The sequence below is a fragment of the Typopeltis vanoorti genome, chromosome 10 (genome assembly GCF_054136105.1).
Source record: "Typopeltis vanoorti isolate ZY-2024b chromosome 10, IOZ_Tvanoo_1.0, whole genome shotgun sequence".
Lineage (NCBI taxonomy): Eukaryota > Metazoa > Arthropoda > Arachnida > Uropygi > Thelyphonidae > Typopeltis > Typopeltis vanoorti.
In genome coordinates this window covers 87,311,179-87,334,371 of record NC_143558.1, presented here as the reverse complement: position 1 = coordinate 87,334,371, position 23,193 = coordinate 87,311,179, and the positions used below count along the sequence as shown (strand labels likewise).

General features: G+C 34.9%; 1 protein-coding gene across 1 annotated transcript in view; it reads left to right on the top strand.

Moving 5' to 3' along the window:
* Positions 1 to 23,193, top strand: part of LOC150102569 (alpha-soluble NSF attachment protein-like) — a 183,397-nt gene that overhangs the window by 147,249 nt on the left and 12,955 nt on the right. The window contains exons 8-9 of the mRNA XM_090398810.1: positions 12,584 to 12,688; positions 13,427 to 13,495. Of these exons, the coding sequence (XP_090254936.1) occupies positions 12,584 to 12,688; positions 13,427 to 13,495 (174 nt within the window). The remainder of the gene's footprint in view (positions 1 to 12,583; positions 12,689 to 13,426; positions 13,496 to 23,193) is intronic.

The following is a 23,193-nucleotide window of genomic DNA, read 5'->3' as shown; positions in this document are numbered from 1 at the left end:
TTTAATTTACCATCTTCAGCAAAAATTGTGCCTAAATAGCTGAAATGTTTTACTTGTTCCACAGGTCTCCATTCACAACACAGTTGACATTTTCAATGATTCTGCCTATTTTCATTGTCTTTGTCTTTTTATTGCTGACCTTCATACCATATCTATTACAACAGCTATTCAATTTAGTCAGAGAATCTTGCATACTTGTAGCGGATTTATTTAAAAGTATAACATCATCTGCATAAAGCAAAGAGCTGACATTAACATCTCCAATTTTGATATCATGTTTAATACCACTTTCCTTCATAATGTGATCCATATAGATAATGAATAACAGAGGGGATAATGTACATCGTTGTCTCACACCAGATTTAACATTAAACAATCTTCCTGTACTTCCTTCAATTCTAACTGCTGACTTAGAACTCAAATAAAGACTAAGTATTGCTTGATATAATGCCCCATTGACACCATATAACTGCAGCATATTGAATAGCTTCTCTCTTGGCACCTTTTGATATGCCTTTTCCAAATCGACAAAACTTAAATACAGATCTTTGTTATATTCCCATGCTTTCTCGACTATTTGTCGTAAAGTGAAGATCTGATCCTGACAGCCTCTATTTGGCCTGAATCCAGCTTGTTCTTCACCAAGCTTTTCTTCCACAATTCTTCTCAACCGTTTCTCAAGTATACTTGCATAGATCTTGCCAGGAACATTCAGTAGGGAAATACCTCTGTAATTCTCACATTCAGTTTCATTTCCCTTTTTATATATGGGTACTATGAGAGCTCTACTCCAATCATCAGGAATTCGTCCCTCTGTCCAGGCTTTCTGAACTATGGAGTGCAGCCACTGTAAGACTCTTATACCACCATACTTCAGCATTTCTGGTCGAATACCATCTGCTCCTGCTGCCTTTCCACATTTCAAGCCTTTGATGGCTTTTTCTACTTCAAGTATGGATATGTATTCCTGACTGCATGCCTGGTCAGTGTTTAATTTAGCAGTTTTTCAAAGTAATTACTCCATATTCAAGGATATCTTTTTCTCCCGTTTTCATGTCACCTTTATCATCTCTAATTCCTTTTACGGCACTCTTTCCTCCATTCGTAAGCTTCTTCAACAACCTCCAGAATATTTTGCCACCTTCTTGATATTTATTTTCTATATTCTTGCCAAAGTCCTCCCATGACTTTTATTTAGCTAGTTTTACACAGTGTTTAGCATTCTTGCATTTGTCTCTATATTCTCTAAGAGTATAAGCTGACTTATTTGACAGGAATTTTTGGTATGCTTTCTTCTTTTCCTTCACTGCCTCTTTAACTTCCTGTGTCCACCAGGGAGTTCTGATTTTTCTATCCTTGCAGACAACTTCACCACATGCCTCTCTAGCTGAATCAATCAATGTTTTCTTCAGAGTTTGCCACTGAATCTCCAAGGTTTGATTCCTGTTCTCAAAGTCTTTCATTTTCTTGTCAATAATCTTTGTGTATTTTAGTCTACAGTTCACATCTGAGAGCTGCTCAACTTTTATTCGCTTTAAAACTTTCTTAAATGTTATTCTTTTCAATATGAAATTCAATTTTATCCTGCTCAAGACTAAATAGTGATCACTTCCAATTTCAAATCCTCTGTACACTCTGGTGTCCTGCACCAGGGAGAAAACATCACTATCAACAATAACATAGTCAGTGAGACTTTTCTTATTCCTAGCCTCTTCTCTCCATGTGAATTTGTGCACATTTTTATTTTGGAATATGGTGTTAGTAATAACCAGTCCATGTCCTGAGCAGAAATCCAACAGATATTTGCCATTATTATTAGCTTTGCTCTTTTCACCAAATTTTCCCAAAATATTTTTGTATGTCTCACAATCATTTCCTACTCTGCTATTTAGATCCCCAACAATGTCCAACTTTTCATTTTTCATTGTGTCAGTTGCTTTTTCTAAAGCGTCAAAAAATTCCTCCACTTCCACCTTAGTAGAACCTTCTGTGGGACCATAGGCACAAATAAGTCTCATTGTCCAGTTCCTCATTCTCATATTTGCCCACATTACTCTACTTGAGACTGACTGCCATTCAAGAAGATTAGCCTCGTATTTTGTGTTGAGTACTATGGCTACTCCTTCTTTTCCTTGATTGTCATTGCCTGAATATAACATTTTGTATTTATTGCTCAGAAAGATCTCACTAGTTTTGGTCTTTTTTGTTTCAGTCACCCCTATTATGTCGATCTGGTACTTATCTAATTCCTCATCTAGCTCCATTTCTTTGCCATTCAGGCTTCTTACGTTGATAGTACCGATCTTTAACTCTGGTGATGTTGAGTTGGGGTTTGTTTTCAGATTTGTTTCTTATTTATCATCTATCGGTGATTATATAGCTTGTGATTTCATGGGTCTATAGCCAGGAGATTGTAAGATAAGTCTAGCTACTAATAATTGCTCTAGCTTATTTAGCATTACCCAGGGTGCACCACATGGTGGTGAGCTAGAAATGCACTCCAGTTAAATGTTATAAGCAAACTGAAACAATAAAATTAACAGAATTATATACATATACAGGGTGTTCGGGATAAATTTGACAGTTTCGTAAGGAAAAAGAAAATCTTCTTTGTATCTATTAAATTTAATGAATTGACAAAAAAACATTACAGGCAGAGTTAATTACAATACTATCAACAAGATTTACTCAAAATAACCACCATTAGCATCGATCACAGCTTCAATTCTGCTTCGGAACCTCGAACAAGCTGATGCTACAGTCTCCCTGGGAAGGGCCGCAAAAACTGTTTTAATTTTATCCATTAACTGGGCTTTTGTATTACTGGAAGTGCGATTGGTGTCTTTTTCAACTGCGCCCCATACAAAATAATCCATGGGGTTAAGGTCTGGGGAGTTTGGAGGCCAAACATTTGGACTGGTGAAGTCGTAGAAATTTTCAGCCAACCATTTTTGACTTTTCCCAGAGGTGTGGCAAGGGGCCGAATTCTGCTGCCATACATACGGCCTACCATTGGCTACCCTTGTTATCCAGGGCTTGACTACAGTTAGCAACTCCAAGAACAAAGTCCGAATTCCAATGCCAGGGTTCTTCAACACCTGTTCCTGCAGATTTGCGAGGAATTCTGCTGTACGAACGCAATCAGATCGTCTGCTAGGGATCTTTCTTCTTGCTACATCCTCGTAGTCACCATTGCAAGTCGCTAGTTCATGCCTGATTGTTTTTACTGTATTCAGGGAGCATTGGGCAGCAGTCGTAATATCCTTATTTTGATGGCGGGCACGAATCATCATGATACAAGTTATTCTCTTCCATGATTCAGGTGGGTTCCAGCTATCCATCCTTTCTGACATCTTGTATATGAATGAAGAAGGGTCCAAACTTTTAAATGAAGAGAAGTGTGTGTTAATACATGTAACTTACGGAAAAATATAATTAATTATAAATATGTCAAATTTATCCCGAACACCCTGTATAGTTCTATTCATCCTTACTCTGTCTTACTGAATATAAATAGTCTTACTTCAGGTAATTTAATTAGAAGAAGCACAATCACAAATTCTTTACCAGAGAAAACAGTTTCCTATACTACTTTATAAACAAAAAGCCAGTTCTTTTTCTGTTCCTTGAGACAGAAAAAGAACTTTTCATTTCAGCGTTTAATAAGAAAAACAAAAGTGCAGTATGAGTAGAAATTGGTATATCAGGCAAAGAAAAACCCTAGAGTTTTTTTAGATATGTGGCAAGTAGATGGAAGAATGATAATGGTAAGATGGTGTTAATGGATGAAAATGGTAGAATGGTAACTGCTGCAGAAGGCATTGCAGAGGTAGGTATTCGGTGATCAATTTATAAGGGTGTTTTATCCTGATCAGGGTGGAATCATGAGGAAAGTGTAGAGAATATAGGAGAGGATGGCTTAATTGTGAGTGAGCAGGAGGTATTTGAGGAAATAAATAATCTTGATGTCAATAAGGCAATAGGATTTTACGACATTCTCATGCATCTTAAGAGAATGTTTCAGACAATTGGCATGCCTGTTTAATAAGTCTTACAATGGCACAGGTTCCAAGGGAGTGGAAGGAGGGTAAAATGGTTCCACTGCATAAAGGTTGTGATAAGGCTGTAGCTTCAAATTATAGGCCAATCTATATATCTGGAGTTGTGGTGAAGGTACTGGAGAGATTGGTGAGAAGTAGGATACAGAAATGGGTTCATAACAGTAGTATATTCTCTCTCTCTGGATATCAACATCGGTTTGTTAAAGGGAGATCATGTTTTACTAACTTACTTATGTACTATAACAAGGTGATAAATGTCTAGGATCAATTTTGCAAAAGCTTTTGATAGTCTGCCACACAACAAGCTGTTAAATGAACTGAAAGAAATGGGATTGGATAACAGACTAGCGAGTTGGATTGGTGACTGGCTGTCAGTTAGGTATCAGAAAGTTATATATGGGAGTGCATTGTCCTGAAGGAGGAGCGTCACTAGTGATCTGCCACAGAGGTTTGTATTGGGTCATTGTTGTTCAGTTTGTATAGATATTGGGATGGTGTTAACTAGTGATATGTAGCTGTTTACAGATGATGCAAAATTGTGAAGAGCAATGCAGAGTCAAGTGGATATTATGGCCTTACAGGAGGACTTGAATAGATTGCATGAATGGGCAGGTATAAGTAGAACTGTCAGTTCAATGTTGTAAAGTGTAAGATTTTGAGATTTGGTAAGCAACAATGGGATGCAATGTATACACTTGGTGGGGAAACTTTAAAGGAAGCAGAGGCGATGAGAAATCCAGGAGTGATGAACAAGTACCTGAAATTCAGGAGCCACCTTGCACAAGTTGTGAAGACATCACGTCAGATAATGGAAATGATGTAGAGGATCGTGACATTCAGAAATAGAGGTTATGATGCTATTGTATAAGGCCTTGATCATGCCTCATATGGATTATTGTGCACAGATTTGGTCATCAGGTTTTCATGGTGTTGAGGATATGTTGGAAAGGGTCCAGAGAAGATTCACAAAGGTGGTCAGTAGTCTTTGGAATGTGGAGTATGAGGACAGATTGAGAGGATGCAAGTTGCAAAGCCTTGTGAATAGGAGGAAAGGGAGGGGGTGAGATATGATTGAGACATATAAGCTAGTCAGGGGCTGTTATCAGGTTGACATAGAGAAGATTTTTCATAGATTGGGGGGGGGGGGGGAGCTAGAACAAGAGGCCATCGCAGTAAACTCTATAAGGAGGGTGTGAGCAGAGAAGAGAAGAGCAGGTTCTTGGCATGGAGAGTAGAATGCATTGTCTGAGTGTGTTGTGAATGTACACACATTGAATCAGTTTAAGGTATGGTTGGATGAGCATTGTGTTCAATAGTGTGTAACTCTCACAATGAGTCTCTGATTCCATGGAGGTTAGATGTTAATAATAATAATAATAATTTCTTCAAATATTGTAATATAACATCTATTTGATATCTTCTTTTATTGTTATTCACTTGTTTACAGTATCAGTTTGACAGCCAAAGAATTCACCTTGTTAAGATTCCTTTTTGGAATCTTCTGTTAATATATTCCTACTGTCAAAATTTATGGAAACCTCCTAAAACAAAATTCTCTGGTCTTTGTTTTCAACTTCATGTTTGTTCTTGTTACCTTGGGTACTGATAGCATCAGTACCCAAGGTAACATGCACATTTGTTCGACTAAGTACCAAGGGAGAAGTCAGTAATTGTTGCAGGATTGTCATTAGCCAAAGGAGAATGTCTTTACAGTGAACAACAAATACTACTGTACATTTAACGAATTGTGAATTAGAACAAAGAACCATTGAAATTATCACAAATATCAGATATATGGTTATGTAGAAAGAATCTCGTATACAGGTAACCTTCGTATAATGCGGTTTCGATATAGCTTGGTCTACAAATTGTAGTAACCCTTGTTCAATGCGGTTTCAATATAACACTATCTACAAATTGTAGTAACCTTTATATTTTTATATATTTTTCACCATATGACTTAAAAATCAAATTTTGTCTTCGTTAAATTTTTGTCTGCCTGTATTGCGCACGCAGTAATAAGTAGCAAATTTATATTAGGGAATTTATATTTCGTTTTTCAATTGTTTTGTACCCAATGTAGTAAGTTACATAAAGAAAAAGAATATCGACTTCAAAATTCTACTAATTTTAGATAACGCACCAGGCCACCTAAATTTAAGCCATCCAAATATAAAATAAGTTTTTTGCCGACTAATACTACTTTACGTATTCAACCACTTGACAAAGGAATAATATCAACATTTAAGTCATATTCGTCGAACATTTCAATTAATTTTGGAAAAAATAGAATCTAATCCAAACGTGGCACTGCTTCAAGCATGGAAAGAGTTTTCAATATTGAATTGTATGAAAATTATTTCTCTGTCCATTAAGGAATTACAACCCTCTACACTGAATGCCTGCTGAAAAAAAATATGGCCTGAAGTTGATCTGGAACAAAATTTCGTACCTCCAGTGGATGAAGAGCTCAGTCGTATAATAAACGTCGCACACATTTTTGGTGGAGAGGACTTTTGAAAATGAAATTAGTGAATTAATTGATAGGGAAACAGATTTAAATGAGGGGAACTGATACTATTAATAGATGACGTTGAACCAAATGGCGTGGGAAGTTCTGCCGAAGATTCTGATTGTGATGAATCGGTAAAGAATTCAGTTTAAAAGAAATTAGCGGAAGGATTGGACTTGGCAAAAAAGTTAGGAAGTTATTTTACGAATAACGATACCTTAGTGGAGCGCTCTGGAAAATTCACAAGACAATTGGATATTTGTTTAGCTCAGTTTCCCCGTTTTCCCATGTATTTCTTTTGTTTTCCTTTATTTATGTTTTGTGCTTCAGTTTTATTAGTATAATTTTGATTTATCATCTTTTTTACATTTTTTATTTTATAGAAATTTCTGACCGCTAAAATGTGGAAATTTTTGAAGAGAAAAAATCCAGATAATTCTGAAGACGCTAGCGATGAAGAATTAGAATCTCATACCAAATTTCAAAACACAAATACACAAACTAATACAAAAAAGGTTCGTCTTTACAATGAAAATTACTTATCAATGGGCTTTACATTGACTGGTGATCACGATTGTCTTCTTCCACTGCATCTCATCTGTGGCAAACAGCTTCAAATACAGCAATGGTTCCAGCAAAATTGAAAAGACATTTCACCAAAAATCACAATGATATGGAAAATAAAAGTGCTGATTATTTTAAAACGCTATTGCAATCTTGAAAGAAACAGAGTGCAGTTTTTATGAATAAATTCAGTGTTAGTGAAAAGGCTCAGGAAGCAAGTTATTTAGTAGCAGAAATTATTGCACAGAAAAGGAAAAGTCACAGTTGGTGAGAACCTAATAATGCCAGCATGTAGAATTATAGTGGGTAAAATGCTGAGACAAGATGCAGTATGAGAAATTGAAAATATTCCACTTTCAAACAGTACGATAAGTAGACATATCCATGATATGTCAAATGACATCGAGGAGGTTTTGTGTGATAAACTGAAAAATAGCAATTTTTCCATCCAAGTTGACTAGTCATCAGATCTTACCAATAAATGTCACATTGCATTGTAGCTTTTGTAAGATTTGTTAATGAAGGTGAAATTCAAGAAAACTTTCTCTGTTGTAAAGAATTACCTAAGACAAGCAGAGGAATAGATATATTCAATATTTTATCCTCATATCTGAAAACAAAAGGTCTTTCTTGGAAGAACTGTATTGGCATTTGTATACTGATGGTGCTCCATCCATAGTTGGCTCCATAAGAGGTTTTGTTTCTCATGTAAAAGAAGAAAATGCTGATGTTGTCTCAACACACTGTTTTATTCACAGTGAAGTGTTGATGTCAAAATCTCTTGGAGATGAACTGAAAAACGTTTTTGATGATGCCACAAAAATGGTTAACTTCATTAAACAAAGGCCATTTCACTCCAGAATGTTTAAAAATCTGTGTGAAAACCTGGACACAGAGCATATAAATCTTTTGCTCTATACAGAAATCCGGTGGCCAAGTAGAGGAAAAGTTCTAAATAGGGTGTTTGAGCTAAAAGGTGAATTGCAAAGATATTTTCAAGAAAACAATAAACAAGATTTTGTCAAGTGTTTTGAAGATCAAAAGTGGGTGCAGATGCTTAGCCTATTTAGCCGACATTTTTCATTACATTAATCTGCTGAGCAAGTCACATGCAGGACCCTGGAGAAAATATATTAACTTCAAGTGACAAAATTCTTGGAATTAAAAGAAGGCTGAATCTTTGGAAAAAGCATGTTGCAAAAGGAATCTTGATATGTTTCAATTACTGGTAGGGCTTAAAAGTAAAGAAGGATATCATCAAATTTCAAGTCTTATTGTAGCCCACCTGGAAGAACTGATGATAAAAATCAAACATTATTTTCCATCCCTTCCAACACAAATGTACGATTGGGTGAGAGATTCATACTCAGAATCTTCTGCTCATCCTGAGAACTTGACTTTAAGAGAAGAGGAAGAACTTTATGGATTGCAATCTGATCGTACATTCAAGATGAGATTTACTGATGATTTCTGTTAAAGAAAAGTATCCTACTATTCATAGGAAAGCAAGAAATATATTGCTGCAGTTTTGAACGTCTTACATGTGTGAGCAAGCTTTTTCTTGTTTGACAAGTATTAAGAGCAAAGACAGAAATCGTCTCCTTTCTGTTGAAGATGAAATTCATGTTTGTTTATCTAAAATCCAACCCCAAATTAAGTATTTGTGTACCAAAAGACAAGCACAGGTTTCCCATTAGAAAATTTAACTTTATTATTTTAAGTTTTTTTTTGTCATATAAACAAAAACACATTTTTGTTTATATGACATTTTATTTTGATTTATCTTATTATTTTGAAAATTACAAATAAACGATAAAGTTATTATAGCACTTATTATTTGTTTTTCTCATGAACTTTAAATTCATAAATAATAAAGAAAGATACTGACAATGATATATAATAATTATTATGTAAGGGTTCCCTACAACATGGATATTATTTCAAGAGTTCTGCAAGGGCAAAAAGGTTGAGAAACGCTGCTTTATATTATTTTTTTAAATGTAAATATCAGTCCTTTATCAGGCACATACCATGATTTGATCATATACAATTGCAAAACCATAACTACTGAAATTTTAATATGCAGAATCAACAGTAAACGATTCATAATGGTATGGAAATTATGGTTATTTTTACAGATGCAAATGACCATTTGTGCATTGTGATTATAATCTCCTACTTCTTGGCCTCTTGCTGTATATGTATTACATAGCAGCTGTTTTATCTGTGCTACATACAGATGGTACTTCACACAGTTTTTGCAGGTATGCAAAATATGTGTTGCAGGCTTTATTTGGCAGATTTGATGTGTGCTTTTGGTTTTAATTCTTGGCATTTAAATTATTTAATTTTATTAAGAGAGATCTATAGGGAGTCAAGAACTCATCAAGGGAGACATACTATTTGCACCAGTTGTCATACAAGTCCTATGAATCACTTGATAGGCATCATTTTTTGTTATATGTAGTAGAATCTGGTTTATTAGGACAGATTTTAAAGTATTTCCAGAGTTTTCTTTGCTTATTAAGGACAGCGCGCTATTTAATTAGGATAGGAGATTGCAGTCACTTGTAAAGAGGTGATCACTTACATAATGTTTGGTTGGTTTAAGATTTATTGGCGTAAGAAGAGCAAAGGTCATGTTATGACAAACCACAGCTTGTAAATGATGCATCAGCTTTGTTTTCCCCAACTGTTTTAGGTGATGCTGTTAGAAAATTAAATACATATTTTTGTCCGCGCGGTTAGCCTAGTGGCTTTGCGCTTTGCAACCATATGCCTGGGGAAGGAGTGTCCTAGGTTCGATTCCCGTCCACGACGTGAGGAGCTTAAGGATCTTCCTCAGCCATAGCCAAGTTAGCCGTTCTTGGGCGTGGGCAGCAGGGTTTTTTCCGCAAGTTTATCTGGGGTTTTTCATCCCACAAGCAGGCAAACCGGCCCCGTGAACACACAGGTTACGGTCATAAATACTTACTGCAAGGAAGGCAACGGGAAACCACCTTGCTCATAATCATCTTTCCCTAGAATGGTAGCATATAGCTACCCTCCTGCGGCTGTATGGCAGATGGGAACCAGAAGAAATACATATTTTGCTAATGTACTTCATTTGAATAAATAATTTGTTGCTCAGTGAAATGTTGGTATGTCTTTTTATTTCTTTTTAACTACTGCCATAAAATTTCACATAATTGGGCCAAAATATTCTAGTTCCAGTTAACAGGAATCTACTGTATTTAACACGTTCGCTGCCACTCTACTTCGGCATAGTCTGTTCCCATACGCCAAGCAATTTCACTTCTTCAAGGTCAGTACGGTAATCTCGTTGCCAGCGGTAAGCATCATACGAGTATACTCTTAGTTGGCTTGTGCAGAGCATACGCTATCTATGAGAATACACAGTTTTGATGCTAGTTCCACAAGCCAAGCATTTTCACTTCTTCAAGGTCAGTACAGTAATCTCGTTGCCGGGGGTAAGCATCATACGAGTATACTTGTAGCTGGCTTACCAACTACGAGTATACTCGTAGCTGGCAGCGAACGTGTTAAGCATTCTATTTTGCTCTGTTCATTTTGACATAATGTAACCTATCATAGAAGATGGCTTCAACACCAATCTGAAAAGTCCTGCCTTTAATAAGCATTTATATATATGATTTTAATTTTTGTCTCCCACATACAAATTTTATCATATTTTATTATTTGCTTTATTTGAATGTAAATTTTTAATTTATTTTTTTATATAATCCAGAAACCATGTTTTGCAGACTAAACATCGAACTTTTTCAAGACATTTCAGGTCTCCAGTGAGTGGGAGTGGGGGTGGTGTAATAATATTCATCTCTCACTTAAAGATAATTGCAGACATCCATACCTCAGGCAGAATTTTAACCTAGAGTCTGTTGGTTGGAGAGTGGAGATGTTAACCACTTGGCCAACCATTCCAGCATCTGTTTCAGTATAAGTTCAGATATTGCATATGCATCTTAACTGTTTCATTGTATGTATCTTTTCTAACTTTATTTTTTATGCTAACCACTCGGCCAACCAGGTAGGCAGCCTGGTTGGCCAATTGGTTAGCATATCCACTCTCCAGCCAAAGGGTTTGAATCCACCGTGGGCATGGATGTTTGTGATTATCTGTGAAAATGCTAGTGGTAGTAGTGGGCGGTAGCTGCTGTTGGTGTAGGTGATGATTGTAGTTGCGGTTCATTGTAGTTAGAGAATTGGGTGGAGATGGAGAGTTGTAGAGTAGGTGCCCTCCCTCGATGAGTCTTTGGACTCTGGAGGTGTCACATAATAATAAAAGTTTGCATGTTAGTGACACCCTAGTCTAATCGGATTAGAGACACTAGTGGCTTATCGCTTATTTCTTTTGCACATGCATGCATACTATGAATTAGGTCTCATCTTTGTGTCATATTTTTGATTTGACTTTTGGCAGCCCATAATTGAGTGTTAATGTTGAAAAGAGAATTAAACTTCAGATGACAGATGATTTTCTTCAACTGGTATTAATAACCTGAAGCAGCCTGAGAAAGATTTGTCTTTTTTTTTTTTTTAGAACAGTGTTGTCATATTACCTAACCCTTATTCTATAAGTTTGGAACTTTAGTTCTATTTTCAGTACAAGTAGGAGAAACTCGGATTAAATATAAAGACTATACCAAAAAATAAAATTAGATAAATAAAAGTTGTTGATTAATGAAGCTTAGCAACTATTTGAATACATAACTTTGACACTTGCAGTCTGGTGTTACTATTCAAGAACCTAACTAAGAAAATTATTAAACTATTTATTTATTTTTTCCCCTTTCAGTTAAGCAACATTTTGTGTGAGCTCAGTTTTCTGAAACTGGCTGTACTGATTCTTGAAGGATACATATTCATATGTAACTCAGCAGTTTGCTGTATGTTAAGCTAGGCTCACATAAGCAGTTGTACCCTGTGTGGCTTCCAAAATACATTTGACTCATCCATCATACTGGTTTTGTTATAGTGAGAGTTGACTGTCACCCTCTACAGTACTAATATAAAGGGTGACAGTCAACTCTCACTATAACAGCACTAATCATAGGAGGATTAGATAATAATAAAATCTTTGTGAGTGTATATATGTCAGTCTGGTTGGCCAAACAGATGTGTATCCATTACACTGCCTCATGTAATGCATATTTGTAAATGGCTTTAGGTACCACTTGGTTTTCATTACCTCTTATGACAGTACTATGCTGTTATTGGAGGCTTGAAAATTTTTTGTTTGGTATCTAGTGCAGGGATTCTGACTTATATAACTTATTCACAAATAGTACTAATGTACTCTATAGAATTCATATATATGTATGTTATGTAGTCATTTTACATATAAATTAGGCAGTTATTTATTTTGATTGAACAAAAAGTAAGTTTTATACACAAAATATAGCTAATGATTTTAATGCTTTTATAGGTTGCCTCATCCTCACTGGAAAATTCTCTGCTTAAGTATAGTGCAAAAGAGTATTTTTTTCGTGCAGCTCTCTGTCACATGTGTGTTGATCTGCTTAATGCACAGGTAAGTTTGTTTATAATTTAGTTCACCTTAAGTGTTAACAAATTCAAATTCAGCATTTGGATCCCAGGATTAAGTACAGAGGTTCTGCATAGTGCATAAATACTTCTCCGTCATTTAATTCAATGTCACATTACCACTGTCTCTCAGCATATTCTATTCACTGACTACTCAATAAGAAATTTTCCTTCGCATCCTTCTGCTGAATCATCACATACCTTCAATGACCATAATCATTTGTGCTGTTTCAACATTTACAGCATATTTCCTAAACATTGTAAATCTCATCTTCATATGAGACAACTAGATTCTTCATCCCAGAAACTTATTATCCTCACAAAAATTGTCAAACTATCTAGAGAATGCACGCAGAAATAATGTGATTATACTTGTTTCATCATCTTAGATATTTTAACATATTTGTAAACAACTAATCAACCACCATCCTGTCCATTATCACAACTAGATACCTTGCTTCCTTATTCTCTTGATGTGCTGTTCCAATGTAATATACAACTGCAACCTACAGTTTCTCAGTCAAGTCTTCCTCAAGGGATAGTGTATAAAATCATTCCTTAAAATTATTCACAGCTGGACATCAGTACACAACTCTATATCACTATTTTTTCTCTCACTCTCACACACAATTTTATTGCATTTTATGACTTATGCATTTTATTTTTATACATATTTGTACATATGCTAATATAATTGCCATTCATTAAGAGTATTTTCTTTTAGCATGCCATAAATAAATATGAAGAAATGTGTCCTTCCTTCACTGACTCAAGGGAATGCAAACTACTAAAGGTTAGCTTATAATAATAATCATTAAACTTTTTTTTATTCATTTAAATTTTATTTTGATGTTTATTTTATGTTTTTTTACTTATTGCCTTATCCCTCAACATTACTTGCTACCAAAATACAGTCCTATCTTCCTTCTCACAAGGAAGATCTCACTTCACTTCTACTTGCTTTTTGATAATACCCAGATTGACTTTTGGATTGACTTTTACTTTTAGCCTTTGCTAGCACAAACACATATCAGCTATAGCATCTTTAGCCTCAAAAAAAAAAGTATACTTTTCTACTCAAGATGCTACTTCCTACTTCTCGTTGTACAATTGCTGACATTGCACACAACTCAGATCTGCTTTAACTTGGAATTATGTACATACATTTCAGGTGGTACACCTGAATCCTTCCTAAAAATGCTTAATGCTGTTGAGAAGAGAGCAGTCTGGTTAAGTGATGATACCTTCTGGATTCACTCCAGTTACTTTCTCACAGACAGTTTCTGAATTATGCCTCTTCTTTATGTAACTTGTTGGGCATTGTTCTGCTGAACTGACTATTAAATTCATTACTCCATTTCATTCAAGATTCTGAGAACATGAGCAACTACTGGTCAACATCAATTTACCATCCAGCTTCATACTACCAAACCAGGCTTTCTTCTTTCATTCCATTTACCACAGTTTCTTAGAAGAGCCTGCCTTACCTCTGTCTTCTGCAGATTGCTTCTTTCTCTTTGACCTCTGGTCCACACATGGCACTGTTGGATCCTACTTCGTCTTAATCTGTACCTTGGAAAGCCTGGTTTGGTAGTATGAAGCTGGATGGTAAATTGATGTTGACCAGTGAATGTATCCTTGAGAATTGGAGATGAGTTAAAATATGCTTTAGCCTTGCCTATTAATTTACTTCTGAGTAAAACTAACAGTTGAAAATCCGTCCAATTTGCTGTTTCTCTAAGTTTTTCAACATAAGTAAAAAAAAACAGTACATTATCTGATTCTTCACCTGAAAACTGGGGAAAACCTGTTGTGGGTTCACTGTACGAAAAAATTCACTATCTTCCATTTTAGAACTTGATGAAACAGCCATATTATTCTATTTTCAACAACTTTAAAAAAATTAGAATTCTAAATTAACTTCTATGTTTGCCTGATTCTAGTTTACAACCAATTCACTTGATTCACTCAATTTACCTTCAAATTCTTTACTATTACAAATTTTAATACTTAATATTACAATCTATTTTAGTGAAATCAAATCCTGTCGACTGCGCCATTTTGTTGGATCCTACTTCGTCTTAATCTGTACCTTGGATCCGACATGTTATTTACTACGATGTTCTTAACCTAAAAATAATTGCTAGTTGGTTTCTAATTCAAATATAGAGAAAATTTATATTTAAAGACTGCGCCACTCTATATCTGAATTAGTTCAAGAATTGAAGAAAAATCAACCTCAACTATTTCTCCTTAATATATATACTGGCCGAGTATATTTGACTTACTTAATTTACCCGCTTTGGTTCGAATATTTTATGAATGGTGCAGTAAAAGAGATTCAGGCAAAATACAACTTTTGATTAACAAAAACAAACATTTAATATAAGCTATATAACACATACATAAATTCTACTTCTATTTTAAACAATAAAAACAAGTCAAACATTAAGCCAAGTCAATCACATTAGTTCAACCTTCCAAGCCTTCACATACACTTTCTGAGCTTCTGAGTTACAAAGTTCCTACACATATATAAATATAATAGAACTTCCTATCTAATCAGTTTTCACACACTTCTCAGTCATGCTATAAGTTCAAAATATCGCAGGCACTAATAGTTGAAAATATCTCTCTAACAATTCTTAACTTCAACTCTCAATCACGAAGAGTTTCCACAGTTGAGGTTAGGTTAAGCGTAGCGTAATTAACACTCAATTCTTCAAACATTGAAATAATACACTAAGATAGTCCTTACCAGAAATAGTTCCTAGTACATCAAATACGTTGTGAGCAAACTTTTAAATTATTTTTATTTCACTTAAGAACACATCTACAAGACTTATCCACAGTTATAATTAAAACACTATCAATCGTGCTTCAGAAATCCAGACATCGACTGCAGGGTACTTCAACTATCCTTGTTACCACTCATAAACTAATTAAAACACTGTACGGTTCTCCTTAGGACAAATCGGAAATAAGCCGCAATTCTAGACCAACTGGGTTTATTCAGAATTCTTCCTTGAACGTCCAGCTTTTTATATTATCCGATTACAGAACCTTTCATTTACTTCTACTTCTCTAGTTTATGCCCTTGCTTCCTTTCACTTCCAAGTTTCCGTCCCAACTCTCTCTCTTGTTACCTCTTATATTTTTTTTTATTATTCTTTTTCCAGCCCTCGCTCTGTTCCACTCGCGCTCGTTTATTTCACGCGTTTCCATGACAACAAGTAAACGTAAACATTTTCGATAACGTTACATAAGGTTATACCACTACATTCAGTTATTACATAACGTTAAACTTTCACAAACAAGAATAAATAGAATATTTGCATTTCAATAAATGCGTAGTTAAATTACAAATACAAGTTCTTATAATATTGACATAACAATAAATAAAATAGCTTAATAATATTTAATACAGAATCTTATTACTATTAACATATACCTTTGATTAAACAATTAAATATTAGATATAATTAAGGTAATTACATGATATCAAATTATAATTTAAGTTATTTACATTAAATAATATTTACAAATGTAGCCTTTGTGACGGAAGATCATGTTGGATTCTGAAGCAAATAATAATTACTCTAATATCTACATAATCAGAATCCAACAGCACCTTGTGTTTAGGTTTTGTGATATTTGATGTATGGTTTTAATGTTTAAAAATAAACAGATGGCTTTTGTGAGTTCAAATCTCTTTCTTGGTTGTGTATTGCTAAGTAATGCACATGGTACTGTCAATATAGTTAACTGAGTAATGTGTTTCATGAAAATGGCACCTGTTACTCAAGTCTCCCATTCTCACAGATATGGTGGCGTGAAAGTGCCATATTTTAGAAATAACTAAAGGCATTCTCTTACATGATTCTTTCGTGTAAGCGAGAGGGCCATAATAAATTCATAATGTATAACAAGCACAAGAACTTTTTTTGCAAGGAAAAAATAACATATATAACAACCAGTTCAAAACAAAGTCTCCGGTTTCTTTCTTGTACGCTTATGTGTGTAAAAAGTAATTGCGGATTTGGCCAAAAGTGCAAAACTTGACTAACGTATGTAGTTTCTTGGATCCTTATCATCATTTGTTTTCTAACTAGTTCTTAAGTGTCCACAGCCTTCCCAGTATCTTTAGGTTTCATAACCATAAATTTAGGATAAGGTTGTAGGCTCTATTAAGTATACTTTGTATGTAAATTGCCAATGTTCTCCTAGCCAGTTTGCATGAGTTTCTCAGAGGAAAAAAAGACTCTGCTACTTATGTATGAGGCATCTAACTCCCTTTCAGTTAAAATCTCCAATAAAGGTTCTTTACTTCCCAGGTGTAATTCAAACCCAGATCTTTCCTGCCAAAGAGCATCAAAACTGACTGAGCTATGCAGGCTCTTTTGGTTCTGTTACTCAAGTTATTTGGTAAACAACCAAAACTTGCAATATCATAAATTACAGCAACTGTGAAATTTCTGCAATTCAGAATGAAAGTGCCCTTTAGTTGAAAATAAAAATATTATCTACAGTATATGAAATATTTAAAACGATTGTTCAGTTGATGGCGAGTTAGATGGTTTATAGAAGTTGCAGCATTGGCTGCCAGAAATTCAGACTTGTCTTCTGTATAAGAGAAACTAACTAGTGATAACATTCATTGACAAACATAGCAGGCTACAGAGATAATATCAATGTCATATCATTAAAATATAAGCCTCTCTTATTTTCCTGAATAGCCTGTGGTGACAGGCCATTCAGGAAATTCTGATAGGGCAGTTAATCCAATCTGCATTGTGTGCCATGTCTGCAAATTGCTTTTTCTTCTGGCCAGTTTCCCTGTTTTACAGGATGAAAAATCCCATGTTTCTGGGAAGAAAAACCACTACCAATTTAACTTAACCTATCTCCATATGAGATCAGGTCTTACCAGCTGAAGGGCATCATTAATACTAATGGAGCTGTTGGGATCATCATTATCATAACACTAATTACAGGTATAGACCATATTGGTCTGTTTCGGTCTTGTTATCCATCCAATATCTTTTTTGAGGTCCACCCTGCCTTCTCTTTCCAATTGGCTTATATTTTAGTATTTGTTTAGGATGTCGGGTGTTGGCCATTCGGTTTACATGTTCAATCCATTTTTGTTTATAATTGTTTAGTTTTTCTTCTATTGATTTTGTTTTTAGTTCTTTTAAAATGTCTTTGTTCCTATTTTGATCTAATAATGTGTATTTTGCACAGTTCTTCTCATAAATCTCATTTCACTTGTTTTTATTCTTTGTTTATCTTGTTTGTTTATTGCTCAAATTTCACTGCCATATAATAATGTGGGCACTGCTAAAGTATTGTATATTTTCAAGCGTGTTTCTTTTTGTACTATATTTGGGTTGATTGTTCTATTTATCAGGCCTATAATCTCTAAAATTTTTGAATTTTTTAACTTTATGTCATTTTCTCCTTCATATGATATTTCATCACATCCAAGATAACTGAAAGTATTTACCTGTTCTATTATTTTATTATTAATAACTATTTTGCTTCTAACTGGAGTTAGTCCACAAAATGCCATTGTTTTAGTTTTATCTATGGAAATTTTCATTCCAAACTTTATATATTGCTCTTTGCTTTTTCTTTGGCCAGTTTCCCTGTTTTTCAGGATGAAAAAATCCCATGTTTCTGGGAAGAAAAACCACTACCAATTTCCATATGAGATCAGGTCTTACCAGCTGAAGGGCATCATTAATACTAATGGAGCTGTTGGCCTACAAGCCATTGGGATTATCATCATCATCATAAAACTAATTACAGGTATAGACCATGTTGGCCTGTTCTGGTCTCATTATCCATCCAATTCTTTTTTGAGGTCTACCCTGCCTTCTCTTTCCAATCAATGATGTCAATGAAGAGCAGGGAAGTTTATTTTTTAAAATTTTATTAACTACACCATTAACTTATATTTCAGAGTGTTTACAAGTGCTAATGGAAGAAAAAAAAAACTGAAAGTAAATCAGATGGGACAGAAAAACTCAGCAAATAAAAAAAAAATTAAAAAAAAATGTAACTTAATGGAAAAGATGAATATACAATGCTTGGAAAGAAGTCAACAAAGGACACACCCCAGGGGCTGGATGCATCGTGCCATGTAAAGTGTCACATGTTTGTATCTGGTATATATTTCGAGGAATATGATGCAACTATCAATAAGCACCCATCATATGTGTCTGTGTGAAAGAACTGACAGAGTTTGAAATAGGCATTGTGACAGAATGCCATATTGTAGGCCTATCTGTTAGGCAAATTGTTGACAAATTCAGCCATCCCAGGTAAATAATTAGTGATATCATATTGAGAGGGAAGCTCAGGGAGTCAACTGCCAGTGCTACTTGCAGTGGACGACCCACCACACTTACAGAACATGACTGTATGGTGCTACAAAGAATAATATGTAAATAACACCTTTCGTTGACTGGCATGTTGAATGCAGAGTTCCAGGCATCGACTGTAACACAAATCTGTGCAAAAATGTTCAGAATAACCGAAGCTCACAACATGGGTTTCCATGATAGGACTGCAATATACAAGTCACACATTAACAAAACCAGTATGCAGTGCTGTGTTCAGTGGTGCAAAGCACACATTCTACCAAGTAGGTGGACACGTGTGGTGGATGTCTGGTGAAAATCTCTTACCAAAATGCATAACCCCAATTATGAAATTTGGAGATGGCAGTGTGATGGTATGGCCCTGTTTTTCCTGGTTTGGTCTTGGACCTCTGTTTTTGATGCCACAAAATTTGAACTCCGAGAGGTACCTGAACATTCTGGACAATGCAATGCTTCCTACTTTGTGGAATTTCTTCAGAACTGGCCATTGTCTCTTTCAGCAAAACACTCTATTGAGGCTGCTACTGATTTAACTTTGTGGACATAAATGTCACCACACTGTCTGGCCCCCCACAGAGCCCCAATTCCAACCCTATTGAATATATGTGGAATGAACTGGAGTGTCAGGTGATGTCAAGTGACATCCGCTCCACAACAATCCAGGACCTCATTACATATCCACAGAAAGAATGATCCAAAATTCTCATTTATTGCTATCATATACTTGTTGAAAATATGACCTGTAGATTGTTGCAGTCTTCACAGCGAAAAGAGGTCCTACATCTTATTAAGGTGAGCACCATGGTTGTTTCCTCACACTATGGTGTCCGTTGACTTCTTTCAAAGCAGTGTGTGAAACACAGTAACTAGTATAGAGAGTGAAGAAGAAGAACAGCAAGGTAAATTGTGAGAGAGCTTACACATATGAGAATGTCAGGCCCAACAAGAGTGATAGGTGTGTTTAGAGAGAGAGAGCCGGGGGGGGTCTGTGATAACTAGGTGCCCATCGAAAGTTCACAAGGGCTCAAAGAAAGATTGTTGTGGAATGGGATAAAAATCATAAATGCACTTGATACAGGGCTATTTTAAATCAAGAAAACAATTAATACATAAGTTATAAAAGGTACAACGTAGTTTAATATCCTAGAGAGGGAGAGGATGTAAGTGACAATGAGATTTTGCAGATGTTATGTTTGCAAATATGGAAAAACATTAACAAGTGAAACACTCAAATGTTAGAACTGCCATTGGATCTGGGTTAAATATGTGCCAGAAGTCATAAAGAAAAATCTGTCACCAAAAGATTTTAATTTATTTGTCATTGTGTCAAACTCTTAGGTGCGTTTAGCAACATGCTAGATTCATTTTTGTCTCTTCATCCATGCACATGTTATTCCTCTTCTGTCAGTTATAAATGGTACATTTGCTTAAATCAACTTAATATTGTGCTCAGGTAATCGTACTTGCCCAATTTAAAAAAAATTGGATGCATAAATCACTCATATCAGTTAAGTATTTCCAGAAAGATGAATGTGTGAAAACTTAAGTAAAATCTTTTTCTTGCTAAGCAACGATAAGTAAGAAGACAAAGATCATTGCCATTTAAACAATCTTTCAATGCTTAGGAATGAAAGCTTAACAAATCATCTAATAGTATGTAATCTCCTCCCAAAGCTATGTTCAAAGAAATCTGCAAGATCTGTTTAGGTAAGGTTTTTGATTTAAAAAAAAGTTTTATGGGATATCAAGAATACTATCATCCCACATGTGTAGTTTTGATAATTAAATTTCAGAAAGGTGGCTGAAGAAAAAAAAAATACTAATAAAAACTGAAACATCAAACTGCACTTGAAGTAACATGATTTCTTTGCTTAAAGAAATTACTGAAAATTACTGAAAATCTAAATAGCAGTTCTGGTATGGTAAAACTTCAGATATAGAAAAAGATAAAATTCAAGCTGAGTCCAAAGAAGAGTTTATTTTAGAGAATAAATAGTAAAAGATTTATAAGAACAGAAATCAAAGGGGACTAATTTCCATAGAATACAACCATAGATGTCTACAGGATTTTATCAAAACTATCACACTATTATAGAATAATGTGCCAGCCCTAAAAGAAGAAAACAGAAATTAACTAGGGGAAACAAAACATCAGTGACATCAAATTCAAGCTGAATGACCAAGAAACACAATCTAAGGCAAGTAAATATCAAAATTCTAGGAATTCCCAAAGAACCAACAGAGCATGTTCCAAATATCTTTAATAAAATCTCCATCAATCTACAAATTGAAGACAAGGATGAACTTTTGGCTGCTCAGAGTTCTCATAATAAATAAAAGCAAAATCAAGCCAATTATGTTTTTTGAGACAGCCAGATAGAGACATGTGGGTAAAAGGCTAAGGAATACGAGAAGCTCAGAGCTTTGGACATGAATACCAAATTTAAAGATGTTAAAATATACGTTAACAAGCATAAAACTAAGGCTATGAAAACAATTATTTTATGCTGTGAAACAAATCAAGATAGCAAACAGTTTCCAATTTGCCTGGTTTAAAGGCATTTTACAAAAGGACAACATCCAAAATCCACAGAATAAGGAGTGTGAAATATTTGAATATTAGCTCCTAATAGGGGAGGACATAGGAGACTTCTCAACAGGATATTTAAAGGATCTATACCCACAATTATATTTGGATGTATGCGGGAAAGTGGGGGGGGGGGGATCTGGAAAGTTCTAATAAACACCTTGTATGTTCTTTCTTGTGATATAATCACAAGAAAGAACATACAGGGATATAAGAACAAAAGTTACTTTCATAATTCTGGTATTAGAATGTTCTTTCTTGTGGTTATATCACTTGCCTTAGTATCATTTTTTGTCTAGGTGTTTATCAGAACTTTCTAGATTAATGTTGTATTTATATCCAAAACTGACTCCAACCTTCATCTACCACATGTAAACATTATGAGCCTAAGATAAAACACGAACAAGCTTCTGGTCATGCTGAAACATATTGACTAAAGATCTGACTGTGCTGTCTGAGATCTGGATTAAAGTAGAAGAGATAAATTTTTGCTGTTCCTGGGTACTTCACTTTTTTTTATTTTATTTGTATACACTAGTGGCCAAAATTTGGGAAACCTTTTGGAAGAAGTGTATTTTTAAGGTTTGATGGCTCATAATACCACTTTTTTTTAATGTAATACCATAAAGTTATATATCAATGGAAAGATAATTTAATCATGAATGTAATGCAACAAAGTTTGTTCAATTATCTGTATTCTATGAAACGTTATACCCAAATAACCAGAAAAAAGAAGCACAACTTGCTTAGGTTGATATGAAGTAGCTTTCCTTCATTTGAATGTAGCCAATGAGCATGAGTGTTTAGAGAGCCAATCAGGTGTCATCTTGTTTTGGCAATGAGCCAATAAGGTCCCAATAGGATTCAGCTATTGATGTCATGTATTGGAGCTGAGAGGAAGACATTTGTCAGTGTGTTTTGTGATTGCTAACAAGTTTTTTTTTTTTTTTTTTTTTTTTTTTTTTTTTTTTGTGTGTGTGTGTGTTCTTTTATTTAGTGAGCTTGTAAAACATAATGGCACAAAGAGTTGACTGGTCACCCAGAAAGCAATGTAAAATAGTACTATTAAGTGAACAAGGCTACAGTTATGAAGAAATTAGAAGAAAAATTGGTGGAAACTTAATCAAAGGTGGCATTTCTAAATTTTTGAAGAGGTATAAGGAGACTCAGTCACTACAAAACCAGACTGGTAAAGGCAGGAAAAGGTGCACAACAGCAAGTGATGATAGAAGAATTGAGAGACTGTGCCTACATGACAGAAGAAAATCATCTGGGTGTATACAAGATGAAATGGCACAACACAATGTGAAATTGAATGCAAGGACTGTTCTGCGCAGACTGCAGGAATTTGGTCTAAATGCTAGAATTCCACAAAAAAAGCCATTTTTATCTCTCAAACAAAGGTTGAAAAGGTTAAACTGAGCTAAAACCCATGTTAACTGGACAGTGTTATTTGGAGTGATGAGACCAAAATCTCCCTGTTTGATAGTGATGGCATAAAATACATGTAAGGAGAAG